This window comes from Indicator indicator, chromosome 19, assembly GCF_027791375.1.
Source record: "Indicator indicator isolate 239-I01 chromosome 19, UM_Iind_1.1, whole genome shotgun sequence".
NCBI lineage: Eukaryota > Metazoa > Chordata > Aves > Piciformes > Indicatoridae > Indicator > Indicator indicator.
In genome coordinates, this window is record NC_072028.1 from 13968115 (window position 1) to 13985173 (window position 17059).

At 34.4% G+C, this 17059-nt stretch overlaps 1 protein-coding gene across 1 annotated transcript in view; it reads left to right on the forward strand.

The window, feature by feature from the left end:
• PHKB (phosphorylase kinase regulatory subunit beta) overlaps positions 1-17059 on the forward strand; it is a 66757-nt gene that overhangs the window by 16065 nt on the left and 33633 nt on the right. Inside the window, exons 9-14 of the mRNA XM_054389533.1 lie at positions 1750-1865; positions 7553-7616; positions 12006-12101; positions 13653-13850; positions 14450-14507; positions 16722-16799. Of these exons, the coding sequence (XP_054245508.1) occupies positions 1750-1865; positions 7553-7616; positions 12006-12101; positions 13653-13850; positions 14450-14507; positions 16722-16799 (610 nt within the window). The remainder of the gene's footprint in view (positions 1-1749; positions 1866-7552; positions 7617-12005; positions 12102-13652; positions 13851-14449; positions 14508-16721; positions 16800-17059) is intronic.

A 17059-nucleotide genomic window follows, 5' to 3' on the forward strand; every position in this document is an offset into this window, starting at 1 on the left:
TCCTTTCTCTCTTAGTTAGATCGTATTATAGGTCTATATTATTTTGCCTGAATTGACTTTGTCTGAGGAGGCAAATGTATATAATTATGTATATACTTAGCTTGACTTGTAATTTCTATTATCCTCCAGATGGTTGCATTTAATTACAGAATCTGCAGGAAAAGTGCATGTGTACAGACTTCAGTGGAGCTTCTTCAATGTCAGGATGTAGTTTTCATTGCTGCGGTGCCCTAGGAATCTGTGGGCCATGGAGATTTATACTAAGATTATCTTACCCCACTGACCTATAAATTCTGTTAGACTCTAGCTTCCACAGCTGCATGTATTCTCAGATCTTATTAATGCCACTTAACTGTGGTATTTCCATGTTCTCCTGCGTGCCTATTTAATATTCAGCATAGTGACACTGGCAGCACTGTGGATGTGGCACTCCTCTACCCAAAGATCAAGTTAGGTATTTCTTTCCAATGAGATTATTGCACAATGTATTTAGTCAATTTCCATTCATAGAGAGAGTTTTGAACCAGTGCTAGCACAGTGGCAGATGGGTACATTTAGCAAGCTGTCTGCATGAATATGTTTGTACATAGAGCTCTTGGCTTCGAAGGCGATCATTGTGTACTAGGCTGCCTGATGTTAGGCATGGCAGCTGACAGTGAGTTACCCTCTAGCTGCAGCTGTTTGCAGTTGAAAAAAATAATTAAATTGCATCTCTGCATTCCTAACAAAGAGAACAGCATATGATTGTGCAAGTGAGTGAATTTGAGAGCAGGCATCTACACATAAACCAGTCATCCATGCTGCTTGTGGACTCTTTATTACACCTTGCTCTCCACACGCTTGACTTGTGGATAAATAAGCTTAATGCACACAGTCCACAGTTTCTCTAAGTGCTTCAGCATAGATTTGGTTATAGCATTTACATGCCTGTGATATGAATGATTGCTCTCTCAAGATTTTGGTCTGCTACCACTTACCTTCTGCCTTTTTTCTGTAAATCTACAATTTGGAAAGTTTGATTTATTCTTCTAAAATATTGGTAATTGACCATGTTTTTCTTGTTTCGAACATCATCAGTGGTAGAAAGTCATTGGCAAGGTTGTATATTTCTTTCTGGTGGTCTTGGCTTCTTCATTTAGCTGGCGCATCTAAATGTCAGTTAAATACAGCTTATATACCTTAATACTCAGTTGAAACATGTTGATCCAGGAAGATATTTTAATTACAATAAATTGATTCAGAATTTTATTTGTGTTTATAAGGAGTGTGTTTTGGATCTGCATCTGTTTGTATTATCTGGAGTTAAGATAATGAACTTGGCATATCAGTTCTCCTAAAATTAACTAAGAAACAGCATCAAGATTTCTGTGTCCTAATCTCATAGGATTTAATTTGTTTTGCTTTCAGAGGGTGTGTTTGGGACAAATTTTTTGAAAGATCAAAATGCCACCTTTTTCTTTTTTTAACTCTTTAAATATGTGTCTTGAATATGAAATAATTTTATCCTTGTTTCTGTGTGAGTCATCTTCACCAAATAAGGAATAGCTCTTAATATTTTGTCATTAAAAGCTGGCTTTGAAGAGAACATCTGGACTTGGGACTGTCATTCTCTGGGCAGGCGTGTGAGGAAGGACAGAAGAAACAATTATGATGGCTAAGGAAAAACAACTTTCTTTTTGAAAAAAAGGAACAATGTATGTTTTCATTTTCCTTCAGTTGCTTTTCTTTTTTTCCTTATTTTTCTTGTAGGTGTCCTTCATTCAAAATCTTGTGTTTTGTGTGGAAAGAGCATATCGTGTACCAGATTTTGGTGTCTGGGAAAGAGGAAGTAAATACAACAATGGCACTACAGAGCTGCATTCAAGGTAGGCAATCAAACGTAGCTCTCTTAGTTAAATTGTGTGAATGTGATACGAATGAAAATAATTCATGAGGTGAGTTAAAAATAATAATGCATTAAAATACTGTTTGAACTAAATTAAGGTTCTCTAAAGACTGAGGGATGTATTTTGGGAAATGTGAAGTATGATTTCATCATCATATGCATGCTGAAATAACCATGTAGATGCTTAGCTATTTTAGTATTCAAATTCCAATAATTATCTGCAGCTGCATGCATATAATTCTGAAAATTGTGTTTAGAACTCTTGAGGCATGTGCAATAGATTGTATTCCCAAAATGTTTAAGAATATCCTGATTTAAGATGCCATTAAATCATGAGTCTAGTCTAGTCGTCCCCACCCACTATGCTAAGAGGAAGAAGGTGGTTCTGACCCCTGCCTGTAAGACAGGAAATGTTCTCAACATTTTAACACTAGAGAGGTCCAGTTCACTGCAGTTGAAATGATCTATCCTGGATCACATCTGTCATCTCAAATCTTGCATTTTCTGGTCTTGCTACTGTTTTCTTCACTTTGTGGCTTCTGAGGGTTTATTAATCATAAAGTAGCTGTATCTTGGGTATGTTAGGATTTTAAAAATATCATTGATCATCATAATTGTCATAGGCTTGCAAATAATATGTGTTTTTTCCAGTCTTGGGTGTTTGCCAAATGAATCTACGTTCTCATTTCAGAATGAAATATTTTTTCTTAGTTCACATACAGGCATGCATACTAAGATGGATACAATTGCATGCCACTGCAGCAAAACACTTAATTTTAGGTGTGGTTTGTTGGTTGTTTTCAGGGATTTTTTTCATGGTTTAGTTGTAGTATGAGGACTGAAAACTCCAAATTGTTATTATATAATTTGCTTTATTGGTTTCTTCCTGCTATGTCTGTAAAATTGTCAAATGCTGACTATGTGAACATTCACTTGGAAAATCGTATACTTCCCTCCACGTCTCACCTTTCACAAATTTGCAACAGGAACACTTAAACTCCTGTGTCTTCTGTTTGTGGCCGTCTGATTATTCAGTATGTTAATTCCCTCCAGGGAAAACTGAACATCTTTTAACCAGAGGAAGAAGGCTTGTTGTCTTGTCTTAATCTAAACTGACATTTATAGGTTGGGTTTTCTAAGGATGAAGTTTTATGAGATGAACTGAGCCAGTCCCAACAGATCATTGACCTGGCATGAAAAAAAGTACAGAGCTTAGCCATAATTTGAGAAGGTAATTTTTGGTCATTAGAAATGGGTATTGCCCCCATTTATCTTTCTTGTGTGGATATGACCGAGGAAAGCCCTGGGTAAACTAAAATATTGTCTCTACTTTGTTATGCCCCTATGGTAGTGTATCTACATAGGACAGATCTACTGAAAACTATTAAAAAAAAAAAGGCAAAACCAACCAAAGAAATTATTATAACTAATTTGGGATAGTCAGGAGGTGGTTTATGTATCTCTGAAGTGACTGGTTTGGATACCATAATCACTTCAGTTCCAGTTACTGTGCTCCTGATCCTTAAAACTCAAACTGTAAATCTACACACAGTGTGTTTGCTTTTAGAATTTGCAGAAGGTGTTATGGCATATGAAGCTCATGAATAATAACTGCAAATTATGGCCTGTGTTGAAGGTGCAGATATTTTATATCTGTACACAGTCTTGGTATTCTATCTTACTGCAGTTCAAACCACTTCTAATAAATGATAAATAGTGAAATGCTCTGTGGACTAGGTCTCCTTTGATGTATGCAAAGTGAGGTCTTTTACTGCTTCAAAGGCAAGATTTGTAACAGTTTTTATTATAGTATGATCCCCTTCCAATAGAGCTGAACTTCTGAAAAATTAAATTGTCCTGTAACTGTTTGATCAAGCTGTTCTCTAGGCATCTGTTGAGTACCTCTGCAAAATGTCTTTGACATCTCCCATAGGTACTGTGAGAATAATGAAGTTGCTGGAGTGCAGTGTCTTCATATTCTGAATCTAAGCTGTAGAGCCTCGATCTGGCTCTCCTCTGTAGTGTAAGGTATTATAGTGCTATAGTCGTGTCCTTCCTTGTTCTATTTTGTTTTGCCTAGAGGCAAAATTATTATTGTTCTTGTTGTGGGATTGTTTTTTGGTTCGTTGTTTGTTTTTAGCATCCCTTGTGTTTGATGTTAAAGTTGAACTGCACAGCTCTTATAACAGAGACAAGAAACTGAATGGGAGGAGAATTAAGGATTTATATCCTTTGTGATGTGTTTTGATTAGTAGTTACTAAGAATATGAAAATTTTAGTGTTTGCCCTCAAGTCTAATAAATCTAACAATGAAAAGTTACTGGGAATGATGAATAATGATGCTTGAGTGAATTTAATAATGCTTTTTCAGTACACTGGAGGTATTATTTTGCTAAATTAGTCTTGGCTTCCCTGTCCCGAAAGTGGATCAAGGTCAAGTGTTACCCATAGTATTGTGATTGCAAGACTCTTGATAATCTGTAACAAATCACAATAACTGGCTGCTGCAGTCAAGTCTACAGACTGAACTTGAGGAGGTTCAGGAAGTTTCACTTGAAGCGCACAGAAGCATCAGAGCAGGATACTCAAAAGGTGTTACAGAATCTCCATCTTCGGAGGTTTTTAAGAATTGTCTAGGTTAGGCTTTCTCTTGGGGCACTCTCCCAGTAAGCATCTTTTTCCCTAGGAATAGAGGCCATCAGGTTAACACAGCATATTAACAGTGAGTTGCTGAGTGAAGAAAGGAACATATTTATTGAAATACAGTTTGCCTTTAATTCATACTGTTAAAACAGTCTTTTTTGTTGTTGTTTTATTTCTTTCAAATTACAGAGTACGAAGAACATATTTTCTGTAGAAAGATATAAGCATAATGTTTATTATAAAGCCTTTTTTCCAATTTGAGCAATAGGAAGGCATTAATCCATAGGAGTGAAACAAGTGTCGGAAGTGTGATCATAGTTCTGAAGTGTATTATGTTGTGTGATTTGTTCAGTCTTTTGAAGACATGATAGTGCAGCTGTTGGGTGACTTTCAACTTCCTCCTGTCAGTTACCTATGAAATTTCTAATAACCTGAGTAGTATTCGTGTATGGTGAAGGGAATGCTTGATATACCTTTGTAATATGAAGAAATGCTACATGATGGGGGAAAGAAAATGGTGTTTTAATGCTGAAACAGTTGTATTTAAATTTTCAGGTAATACTTGTGAGAATACTTAAGTCTGTAGGGCCTTTACATAATTAAGGGTCATAAAAATACTGATAAATTACAGGAAGTATTAGTCTTATTGTAGAATAATGACAAAGTATGTAAAATAGAAATTACTTGAAGGAAGGAATCCATATTCATCTTCCATTTTTTAAGTACTATGGTCCTATTTTGTAGATAGAGTACTTTTATCTGAATGACAGCAGTTGCTGTTGAACAACTATTCCCCCCCCCGCTAAAAATACCTAACTGATGGCATTAGAATTGTTTTTGGAAGGCAAAAGAAGAAGGATACTTCATATTCTGAGAATATAGATTGCAATGACTTCAGTTTTCTGTGTCTTCAGCTTGATAATTCTTAGCTCCTGTGAAAAGCTCTGAGTCATTATGCCAATTTGTCTGATCAGTTTCTAGGTGATAATTAAAATAGAGCATTTGTTAGACCAGTTACATTTCTTTTGTTCAGGTAATTGAAATAAGGCCAGAAAAATAATTATATTCACAACACTTCTGAGTTCAGGTTATTTCTTCATCACATTCTCCAGTACCAAAAGCTTACATCAACAGAAGATATAGAACTGAGGAATTTCACCACTGTTTGATGGCAGCTGCTCAGAGCAGAACTTAGTTAACCTAATCAGCTTTCTCTTGTTGAACCAATTAGTATTAAATTCCATGAGTACTACTGCTGGCAACGTGTCAGAGAAAATAGGAGGTTTATAAACCTGTCAGCAATAGTTTAGAAGAATAATGGAGTCTGAAAGCAGTGCCTAAAGTGCCTGGATAAAACAGTACTTGAAGGAAACAAATTCTGTAACTCTGAACTGAGTTGTTTTTCATTATTTTCTGTGTAATCATAATTAGATCCCATCTTTAAAATATGGATTAGTTAGTAAATATCTGAAAGTTGATATTTTACAGTAATAAATAGTGCAAATCAGTTTATTTACAGTAAGGTTAAATGTTTGCTCTGATCCCAAAATGCTGCATGGAGTATAGAAGAATAAAGCACAGTCCCTGCCTGCAGTTTTCTGTCAGTTTGGCTGCTATAAGTTTTTTTTTCTGTATAGTGTGCTTACTTGCCAATACTATCATAACTCACTTTACACAGAAGATGGGGATTATTTGGGATTATTTGCTAAATTTTTTGTTTTAAAACAAAATATCGTAGGCTGTCTTGTTTAGAAAATACATATTCCCAACTTAAATTTTTATTTTATTAATAAAATTAGTACTTTACCATTTTCCTATAAGTGTAGTGTGGCCCTCAGACTCTTTACAGTGCTTTCATTTTTCTCAGTCATGGCTATCTCTGTGCTTCTATTGTTCTCACATTATCTGGGCACATGGATGCTCTGACAAACTTTTTAGTTTGTTTTGTTTTGTTCCCTGTGTGGCAGTACTGCATAATTTTTAACCCAAGTGGAAGATGGCAAGAAAAAGGAAAATCTGGTTGGCTGAATGGATAATTTGCTTTAGACAGGAAAAGATACAAACTTGTAACTCTTCTTTTTTTTTTTACTTTCTATTTCTTAAGAGAGTATTTCAAGGAATTATTGTGTTAATGAATAAAATCTTCAATTAATTGCTATATCCTGTTTTTTCATCTGTAGTTGAATGGACACATGTGAAGTTTCCATATCTATAATTGTGTATTTTTTAAAACCATACTTGAAATTCTGTTCTTTGTCATAAATCCAATTTCACAAAGCATAAAAAATGTCTATGTGCATCGAGAGGGAATGTTGCTATGCTGCCTTGTTTATTTTTTTTTAATCACAAGGGAAAGTATAAATACTTCTTTTAAATGAAAAGGCTTTGTAAAAATCTTCTTGTGTATATTTTATGCATAGCTTATAATTTTCATAATTGGTAATTTAAAAATTACAGAATTAGTGATTTTAGTGCTTGATGTCTTTAAACATGAGTCTTGTTTTCTTTGTGAACAATACTAGTCATGGAGTAAGTGAAATAAAAGATGGTTAACTATATGGTTGATATCAGAAAATTCTCTTTTTTGAATCCACATTGAGTTGTTTTGTTGTATTGAAAATTAGCAAGAAGTAGGTCTTTTAAAATGTAGTGCTTGAGAGTTGGGTTGAAAAATTGTGCTGAAGTAAATCCTCTGCACTGTTAGCAAGACCTTGAAATACAGAATGCCAGATGTGTAGTTCCAGGGTGAGAGCAGAAGTGCTCTTTCCAGATGGTCCCTGACATTTGAAGATAAATTGCTTAAAAGTATTTAAAAAAAAAAAGACACAAAAAAACTACCAATCCCAAAACAACCTGCGACCAAACACCCACATTTGGTGCATCATCATTTTATTAACATAATGATCAAGCACAAAACTCAATTCAAGATAAAATCATAGCTCTGAACGCTATCAAATGTGTTAAATTTCAGTCTGGGCTTGAATTACGATGCCTCTGTTACTTTTGTTGTTGTTTTGTTTTCAGTTCTGTGGGGCTGGCAAAAGCAGCTTTGGAAGCAATTAATGGTTTCAATCTCTTTGGAAATCAGGTAATAAAAAATGTTTGGTTTATCTCCTTTTTCTTGTGTTGTTTCCTTGGAATCTTTCATCCTTTTTGACTTGTAACTGAGGGACCTTGCTCACATGACCAAATGTTTGGATTTCATATGAATTAAATATTAATTGATGAAATATGCATTTTTTCTTCTTAGAGTGACGTTCAAAACTAAGTTTAAAAAAATTCTGTGTTTCCATGAGTATCATAGTTTTGTACTTAAATATTTTTCTAAAGGTAGGTAGTACATGATTCTCCTGAGTTTTGATAGTTTCATAGTACTTGAAGTACTATTTATATGGGGCTTTTAGTAAAGTTTCTGTATATTCTTGCTGGCTTTGAGATAGGATTTTTTTCCTTCCTCCTTTGTTTCTGTAATACCTGGGTTCTCACTTTCTTGTGTAAGTCAGTTGGAGCTGACTTTCTGATTGTAATATATGTCTGTTGCAAATATTCAGCTGTAAGAAACTTGGTTAAATGCACAATTTTGTCATTTAAAAAAAATAGTACAAAGGAGAGAAGTTATAAATGGTAAAATGATAAATGGTGAATAAGGGGAATTGTCAAGTGCTCTTTGTGTGAGCTAGAGAGTATAAGCTAGGCTGGCTATGAAGCTGTGACTTGGAAACAATCCAAATTACATTCCAAGTTCTTTTCTGGACTGATTGATTTGTTAAAATGTTCTTAATTATTTGTATATCCATTTTTCTGTTAGTAAAATGGAAGGTATGGATCAAAACAGTCATATAAAATAATTATTAGGAGTACTGGACAATGTTCTTATACTTTATTGACATAAAAACAACTGTTAAACTAAATCTCTTTAGAGCTCTTCAGATGCCTGGCATGAAAATATAAGTTACAATTTGTTTTAAATAGTAAGTAGCTAACATGAAGTCCAGTCTATTAAATAACCTTACCTACTGATGAAAAGCTATACCACTTACTCTTACTAGCCCCTTCTTTGTCTTATGGCATAAACCAGGAGATCCTCCTAAACTAGTATTTCTGACGTAGACTTGGGGGTCCTTGAAATTTGTTTTGGGTATTTATCTAATCATGATGGTGTTTCCAGTGTGGGTTTGGTTTTGCAGTTGTGGGGTATTTTTAGTTTGGTTTGGGGTTTTTTGGTTGGTTGGTTTTGCTGGGTTTTTAAATCTTTGTATTTGGAGGTGGTACAACAGACTTAGAATCCACTTCTCTGGTAATATTGATGGCTGTTTGCTGAGAAGCTTAGTAGGAAAGTGTTCTTACACAAATACACTTGTCCCCAAAAAGTTAGCTATTTAGTCTAGTCTTACCTATGTTATAGAAGCTTATATTCTGTGCTAGGAACTAGAAACTAGTAAGGATCTTAAATAATGATCAGACATTACGCACACATCGTCAGTATTTCAGAAAAAAGTCATTTTTCTAAAATCTTTTCCAGCAGTCTCAAGCACCAGTGAATGCGGCTGCTGGGTTTTTTTCAAATGATTTTTGTACTAGATTCTGAAATGGATGAATAAATTGCTGAAGCAAAACCAGTTTAAATGCTTGGAGAGTTTATTTCCAAGATATTTAGCATAAACAGAAACCATTTTGACCTTCAGTCTGCAGCAGAGTTTGCCTTTATGCTTAGCTCCAGCTGTGTTCCAATAGCTTTGAGAAATCCTGCTGAGCCTCTCAATAGAAACTTCTTCGCACCTGCATCTGACTAGCACAACCTGCATAAATCATTGTGCAGGAGACAGACTACTCAGCCTTTCCGTGCAGATTTTGCCATTCATGCTATGGATGCTGGAAGAGGCTAATAAATACAACTACGTAGTATCACAGCTGTGCTCTCACATGCATGCATGTTACATACCTTGGAGTATATCATGATAGGGCAGTTCCCTTGTGCATTCATGAATGAACCCAGAGAAGACAAAATAAAGGTCCCTTATGCTTGATATTCACATTAAACTATTCAACGCCTCCCTCCTTGAATTCCAGAAAACATTACAAAAATCATGTTTTACAATAATGCTGTTTTCTCTGTAACAATGCATTGCTTAACTCATGTTCAGATATTTTTAATGCATCCTTTGTTTATTATTTCTAGGTGCCAGATACAATAGAGAACAATTATGAACTGAAAAATAGTTGGATTCTTGTTTAATCTGAGGTTTACATGCTTTAATGGAAAAAGGTGTTCATTCATGGTTTCTGAATTCAGTTCATTTTCATCTTGCATCATACCAGTAGCATTTCATAGAAAGTAGGAGTTACAAGCATAAAATTACAGTCGAACTGTAATCCTCATATCCCCTCAGTAAAAATTTATTTACCTGTTGAGAACTTTTAACAGATAAAATAATGAGAATAAGTAGCTTATTTACTTTATATCCTATATTTCATATGTTCATTCCCAGTCTATTTTGCACCTCTGAAACAATAGTTATAAATCTCTATGAAGCAGTTAATATGTATGATATTGACATAAGAATTCTGTTATAATCCTTTACTGTGTATTGACTGTAGCCAAATCCTGACGTCATTGTGTTGTCCTCAGTTCTGCTTGAGTTTGTATGGCAGAATCCTAAAAACAGGCCTGATTTTTCCGTTTAGGATGCAGTGTGAACTGGCTGTGTTTCAGTTTGTTTTTACTTAATCGTTTTAGAATCATCACTGCTAAAAGTAATGTAACTTATATTTCTGTAGCCTTGATATAGTTAATCCAAACCTGGTTTGAGTATCCCAAGACGAAAAGTGCCTTAGAATTTTTATCATTGATGTAAGGCTTTCATTTTTAGCTACAATAACTTAAAAAAATTGTATCAAAAAAAAAAAAAAGGCAACTACAGAAGAGGCACTGTGTGAATCAGTTAATGAAGTACATGGTGCATGCATGTGTGTGCTGAGGTGGGACTGCTAATGACAAGTTAGGCACTGTTTCAAGTTTGACCTAGTCATAGTATAATCAGTGGTTTGTATATGAGCTACATGCCCTATATTAGTCTGTGGAAAAAAAATGTTAATCAAGCCTTTGTATGGTGTCCTTACTACAGAACTTTACAGTCTTTAGAGAAGTGTGAAAGAGTTAATTTGTAAAACAAGATGTTTATGGTTTTATGAGATGCAAATTAGTCTGCTTTTGAATCCCCAAAGAATTCTTTACTGAAGTAGAGATTTGGAAACTGCATGTTAACACATGTAAAGAGATTGGGTTCAGAGTTTGTAGATTAATTTAGTGACTTGTGAATAATCAAAATCTGAATTAAGAAGGAAGTTTAATAATAAATCATCAAGCAAATGCAATCATTTGTACATTCTCATCACGGCACTATTTAGTAGATCTTGCTAGAATGGTGAAACGAAGTGAGATTTCCCCCCCCCAATGAAGACAGTGGAAAACGTTTTGTTTAGCTTAGCAAAGCAAAAGGTGACTATTTGTATGATAGCTGTGTATAATTTGTGTGTGGCTGAAGGAAGGAAAAAGCCTCTGTTTGGAAGGCCGAATGAACATGTTAGTTTCGGCAGAAAAAGAAGGGTGGTTGGCTAGTTAAATAAAGGCTTAATTGTAACTCAAAGTTTTTAATAGTTAGAAAGGATAGGTTCTGGAACAGTCTTGCTAAGAGAATAGTATACTTGAAGAGGTTGACTGCTTTTTAGGAAAAATGGAGTGATTTTATGAAAAATTATGGCATGGTATTTATGACAGTCATGTCAGGAGTTCAGAGTTGAATATGTCTTCAAATGGGATATATATGTTGAGATTCAATATCAGTTACAACATATATGAAGATATCCATTCATTAGCAAATTGCAGTGAGTTTCAAAGAAATGGCCTACTGGTAATCATTTTTTTAAGATGTTGATTCTGTTTAAACAGTGTTTCAGGAAGTATTAAAAAGGTGTAAACTACAGAATTTTACTACGAAAGGGAATTTGCTAAGGAGTAAATGTTGATAACATAGAGCTTGAATAGCTGAAAAGTAGAACATTTTTATTTGCTGTGGAAATCCATTTCCAAAGCAGTACCTCAAGTGAATATCCAATAAATTGTATTCTGACTTGTCATGAAATCTTCAGCATCATGATCTGGAACATTTCTTGCAGTCACAGTGAGGGACAACTACTTTTTTTGTTTGTTCTTAATACAGTCATTTTTTAAAGAATTAATGTAAGAGTTCATAGCCTGAATGAATCTGTAGTAGATAAAACTATCTAAATTTCACTATGTTTAAATAAGTTTGAATATTCAAAATATTTTCAGCTTGATGTTGTTTTTTATTTTCTGATTAAAATAGCCAGCTACCAGACTATTACAACATAAATAAAACACAGAAGCAGTTAGGTTAGCATATCCTGGTGAAACTTTCATCCTTTATCCTTAGATAAATTTACATTCTGTTTACAGGGCTGCTCATGGTCTGTTATATTTGTGGATTTTGATGCCCACAACCGGAACAGGCAGACTCTCTGTTCTTTGCTGCCACGAGAGTCAAGATCTCATGTAAGTAATTAAATGAAATTCACCTCATCAGTGTGGGGAAAATAAGTGGATATTAATGTAATTCTTGGTTCTGTGGTGGCTGTTATGTTCAGCTTAATAAAGATAGGAATTTGCTGGGAAGATGTGAAATTTTTGTCTTTCTAAATATGAATATTTAGATTAAAATGGGTAGCCAGTTGGTAGTTTTTTAAAAATAAATAAAATTGCAATGTAAAATAATAATGATTTGCAGCAACTTCAGCTGGATTTGCAGTCTTGATGGTTGGTTTTGTTTTGGCCTAGTTGCCACTGTATACTCAGTGCCTGCACTGAAACACTTTGAGCTTCAATTTATTCTTTTGTTCAAAGAAGCCTATAAGGTTGGCTTACCATAAATTGCTGAATATGGAGGATTTCTTGTTATTATAATCTACTGTTTCAAGTAAGTATTTCCTCAGTGATTAAATCTAAGTGACATAAGTATAGATTAAAAAATAGATCTGTTTCAGTATTAGCATCAAAGATAAATTTGGAGTTTGGAAATTAGTAATTTAAAATGAGAGATAATAGAGTTTTAGTGCTTTTTTTTGGTCATTCCGAAATACAATAGTGTTTTTGTTCATGAGACAGATTATTAATCTTCAACATTAATAGTTTACTCATGTAGAAGAATTATAGCAGAGTTGATGTCCTGGATAATTAAAATAAAAGGCACCGTCAGCTACTTTTTTAGTAGCCTAGTGGTCTTCTAGAACAATTTTGCTGATTTTTATTTGCTTGAAATAGTCTAACAGCCTCTGGTTTCGTAAGTTACATTTGCTTTTTTTCCTTTTGATGGGTTCATGTCAGGCATCATGTTAATGATGCTGGCAAAAATACAGTATTTTAAATAGTTAGATATATCAGCAGAAAGGAATTACAAAAGTGTGTGATATAAGAATTATAACTTTAAACTACTGGTTTGTGTTTGTGTAAGCTTACCTGTAATGGCGATGCATAAGTTAGTATTTTTTTCATGTGTTTCTAATTCACCATGCACATGTTTCTCATTTTTTCCTGCAATTACATCCTTATCCCTTTAATTGTAAATCATATAGGCTTGCTTATTATAGCACCTGAGTATTTCTGATAAAGCTTTTCAGAAATCATGACTTCTCAGCATGGCACCTGTATGAAATAGTTGAGATTCTTTTCTGAGCAGAGGATACTCAAATGTTTGTGTTTCCTCCAGGAATAACCTGGAGGATATTTTTTTGTTTCTAAACCTACGAAGTTCTAGAATGTATTCTTTTATCCCTGTAGGTTATAACTATAAAGTAGGTCAGATTCTGAGTCAAAGGAGTTCTCCTTTAAATCATATATCCAAAAATTTGGTTTGTAGTTTATCCTTATACGTCTTTACAAGTCATATTTCACACACTGTTTTAGTATTTTAGTACTATGTTTGATAAAGATAATGTTCCAGATGTATATTTTGCTGAGTAGGTTAACTTTGTGTGACTTTGTGTGTGAAATAATTGTCAGAAATCTAATTAAATTTGCAATGTGCTATTTCTCCCTCTCCTTATACAGAATACTGATGCAGCGCTTTTGCCCTGTCTAAGTTACCCTGCATTTGCTTTGGATGATGAGGTTTTGTTCAGTCAAACACTAGATAAAATTATTAGAAAACTGAAAGGAAAATATGGGTTTAAAAGATTTCTGAGAGATGGCTACAGGACAGCACTGGAGGACAAAACACGACGTTATTATAAACCAGCAGAAATTAAGGTAAAGAAATGCCTGGCCTATACGGGACATCCATACCACACCTTCCACTCACTCTTTGGCTTGCACATTGATTCCAAATTGCTTCAGATGAAGGAGGTGCATTTTCTAATTTGGCATATGCAGTTTGGAGAGGTTGCTAAATCAGCAAGTTAGTCTTTGATTCAGTTTGTAATGAATGTGCTTCCATTTATATTTAGGGTACAGTTGGTTTCACATAACAAAATAAGGAAGTTATTTATCATTTAATTTAATTTCACAGCTGACTACAGTCTGAGCATATAGAAAACAGTTTTGCTTTTGACCACAGAATTTATCAGTAAAGCCTATCTAAATGAAAATTTACTTCTCCCCCTCCCCCAGTAATTTCTCTGTGGAAAATAAAACATAGATTGCATATGAATCCCACAGCTCATCTAAAGGCACAGTTAAAAGTGCCCATAGAATTAAGCAGCTATAACCTAAATGAAACGTTAATGTGCTAAAATATTTTTGCATTCATGTTTGTCTTTTGTTCCTTTGAAAATTATTCAATAGGATATTCAAATACATTTGCGTAATCCAAAATAATGAATTCTCTAATTAGTTTTCCTTCTCTTCAGCTTTTTGATGGCATTGAATGTGAATTCCCTCTATTTTTTATTTACATGATAATTGATGGTAAGTACAGCGTTACATTCCTGGTCTTCAAATGCAGGTGGGGGGTGAGCCTTTGGAGGAAAGAGGAAAAAATAATTTTTCTGTCTTGCCAAAATAAACCATAATGAAATGAGACTAAATATTTCATTGAAAATTCTGCCTTATGGATTAAAAAACCTCAAGCATCCAACCCTCTGTAGTTCAGTATTCTGAACATGAACTATTTTTTAGAATGTGGCTTGAAAAAGGCTTTTTAAAAGCTTAAATCCATGACATTCCGACTTGCGTTGCCCTTTAAGCCTTAAAAACTTTCACAGTATATCAGGACTTTGCAGCAGCACATGAGAGAAGAGGAAGTGGAACCGAGAACACATTAGCAAACTGAGTGTTGCTGTAGGTCTTTTCAAGTCTGGTATTCTGTACTAATTGAAACAAAATTTAGAAAAGAAGAAAGCTAACCAGAAAAGGCCTGCTTCCTCTTTGAAATACCTGTGCTGCCTGGCCATATTTTTCCACTTTGCTACTCTAACTTGAAATAAAACCAAACAAACAAAAAACGGGGAAAAAAAAAAAACTAACTAACAACAGCAACAAAAAAAAGCCACAACAAAAAACACACACACTGCCCCCCAGTCCCAAAAAAACCCCACCCCAACACCAAAAACCCAAACCAACGAAACCACAGCAAAAAAACCCCACCCAAAACAACCCCAAAAAAATCAACTACCACCAAATACCACTACCTAGAATTTGTCTTGAAAATAGGAGACATGCCAAGAAAGTTCTTGGAATGCTTTTGGGATGAAAGGTAAAACTTGCATAGAACAAAAGTCAGAGTAAGAAAATTAGTAAGGGTTACAGCCCTCAAAAAGATGTGTAAATGGATGAAAGTCTGCCCTTCTGGGGTTTTTTCCCTTTAGTGTATGAAATAGTTTTTAAATCAAGATGGTGAAGGGTGCATAGGATCTGCTATCTGCCTGGACTCCTCTGTGGCCACCCACAGATTAAAATAGTTTGTTTGAAGCTGTAATAAGGTTTCACAATTGATTTTTCTAAAGCAATGCTTGACATTTTTCAGAGTGATGCCTAAAACCGAGGAAAAAGGCACTGACATTTGATGCTGCCCACTTGCAGTTTTGGGAAGAAAAGAAAGATAATCATCTTTAGCTGAAGTTAGCAGAACAAAGAAAGTATTTTACTCTTGTATTACAATGAAAAAGCTACAAGTATTGCTCTTGGGTTTTTTTCCTTGTGCTGTGATTTCATCAAATACAACAATTCTTTTAGTAGATTTTGTGCACATATCTATAAATCCACAAACTTCCTTAATGTAAAATTTGAAGTGTATACAGCGTGACTTAAACTGCAGAAGACAATGAACTAGCAGGAGTAGCTGGCAGTTGAATATCTGTGCAATGAAAACTTCGGGGGGAAAAAACTCAAGATGCTATATTGTGAATCCTGGTTCAGCTGAAAGTCTATTTGCCCATCTAACACGTGTAGTTTACAAAGGCAAGACTTTTCAGCAAAATGTATTAAGCTGCTGAATATCTAGGAAATTTCTGATAGCTGTTTTTTGTTACCTGTACAACAGTGGGGCACTGCTCAGATAAAGAGAGGAGAGAGTCCTATAAATTGTTGTTCATAATACCCTAAGTTTTGTACACATCAGCAAGATTTCTTTATTAATTTCATTTTTTAAAAGAGTAACTGGCCATATCCAACTGTACATTGATTTTCTCCTATGACAAGCTAATTAACTTTTCTGTATTGTTAATGACTGCTTTTTTAAGATTTGTAAGATACGGAGAGTTAAAGCAGTTCTCTCCAGTACATGGTACTGTGTGTTCTAGGAGAATTAAGGACATTGCTTTATTCCTCATAAATGATGATCATCCTTACCCAACCTAGTTGTCCCCACTAGATGATTCCTAATATTAAGACAATTATTTTATTAGATAATTGTTTTTTTCATCCTCTACAGTATCTGTCAATAAGTCTAAATTACAAATAGTCAGAATATCATATTGCTCTTACATCATGATTGCCCAAGTGTTTTGAAACAGATTTAGCTGTAGCAGTAAGCAAAGATCTACAATTCATTCTTTTACTTTTTAAGAACTATTTAATATATAGGCACTACCCCACTAGGGTGACTGGAGTTTTTTAATGAACATTAAGCTCACAGAAAAGTTATTTCTTCCATTAAATCAATTATTGTTTGATTATTTTTAGGAGTTTTCAGAGGAAATCCTGCACAAGTAAAGGAATATCAGGATCTTCTAGATCCTTTGCTTCAACATACATCTGAAGGTATTGTATGATAATCATTCTTCTAAAACTAGCTTTTCACTGATCTGAAATTATTAAAATACTGACATTCTTATTAATGTCAGAGCAAAGGAAAGTAGTAATATCACTGTTTCCTGGTGACAAAATATGAGTATTAAAACAATCTTTTTCATGTAGATATATTGCATCAGAAATTGTGATAAAAGAAGTGATGTTACCTGGAAAAATGCTGCTCTTGAAAATGCGTGATTTACACTGTACTCAGTCACTCCTCCCCTGTA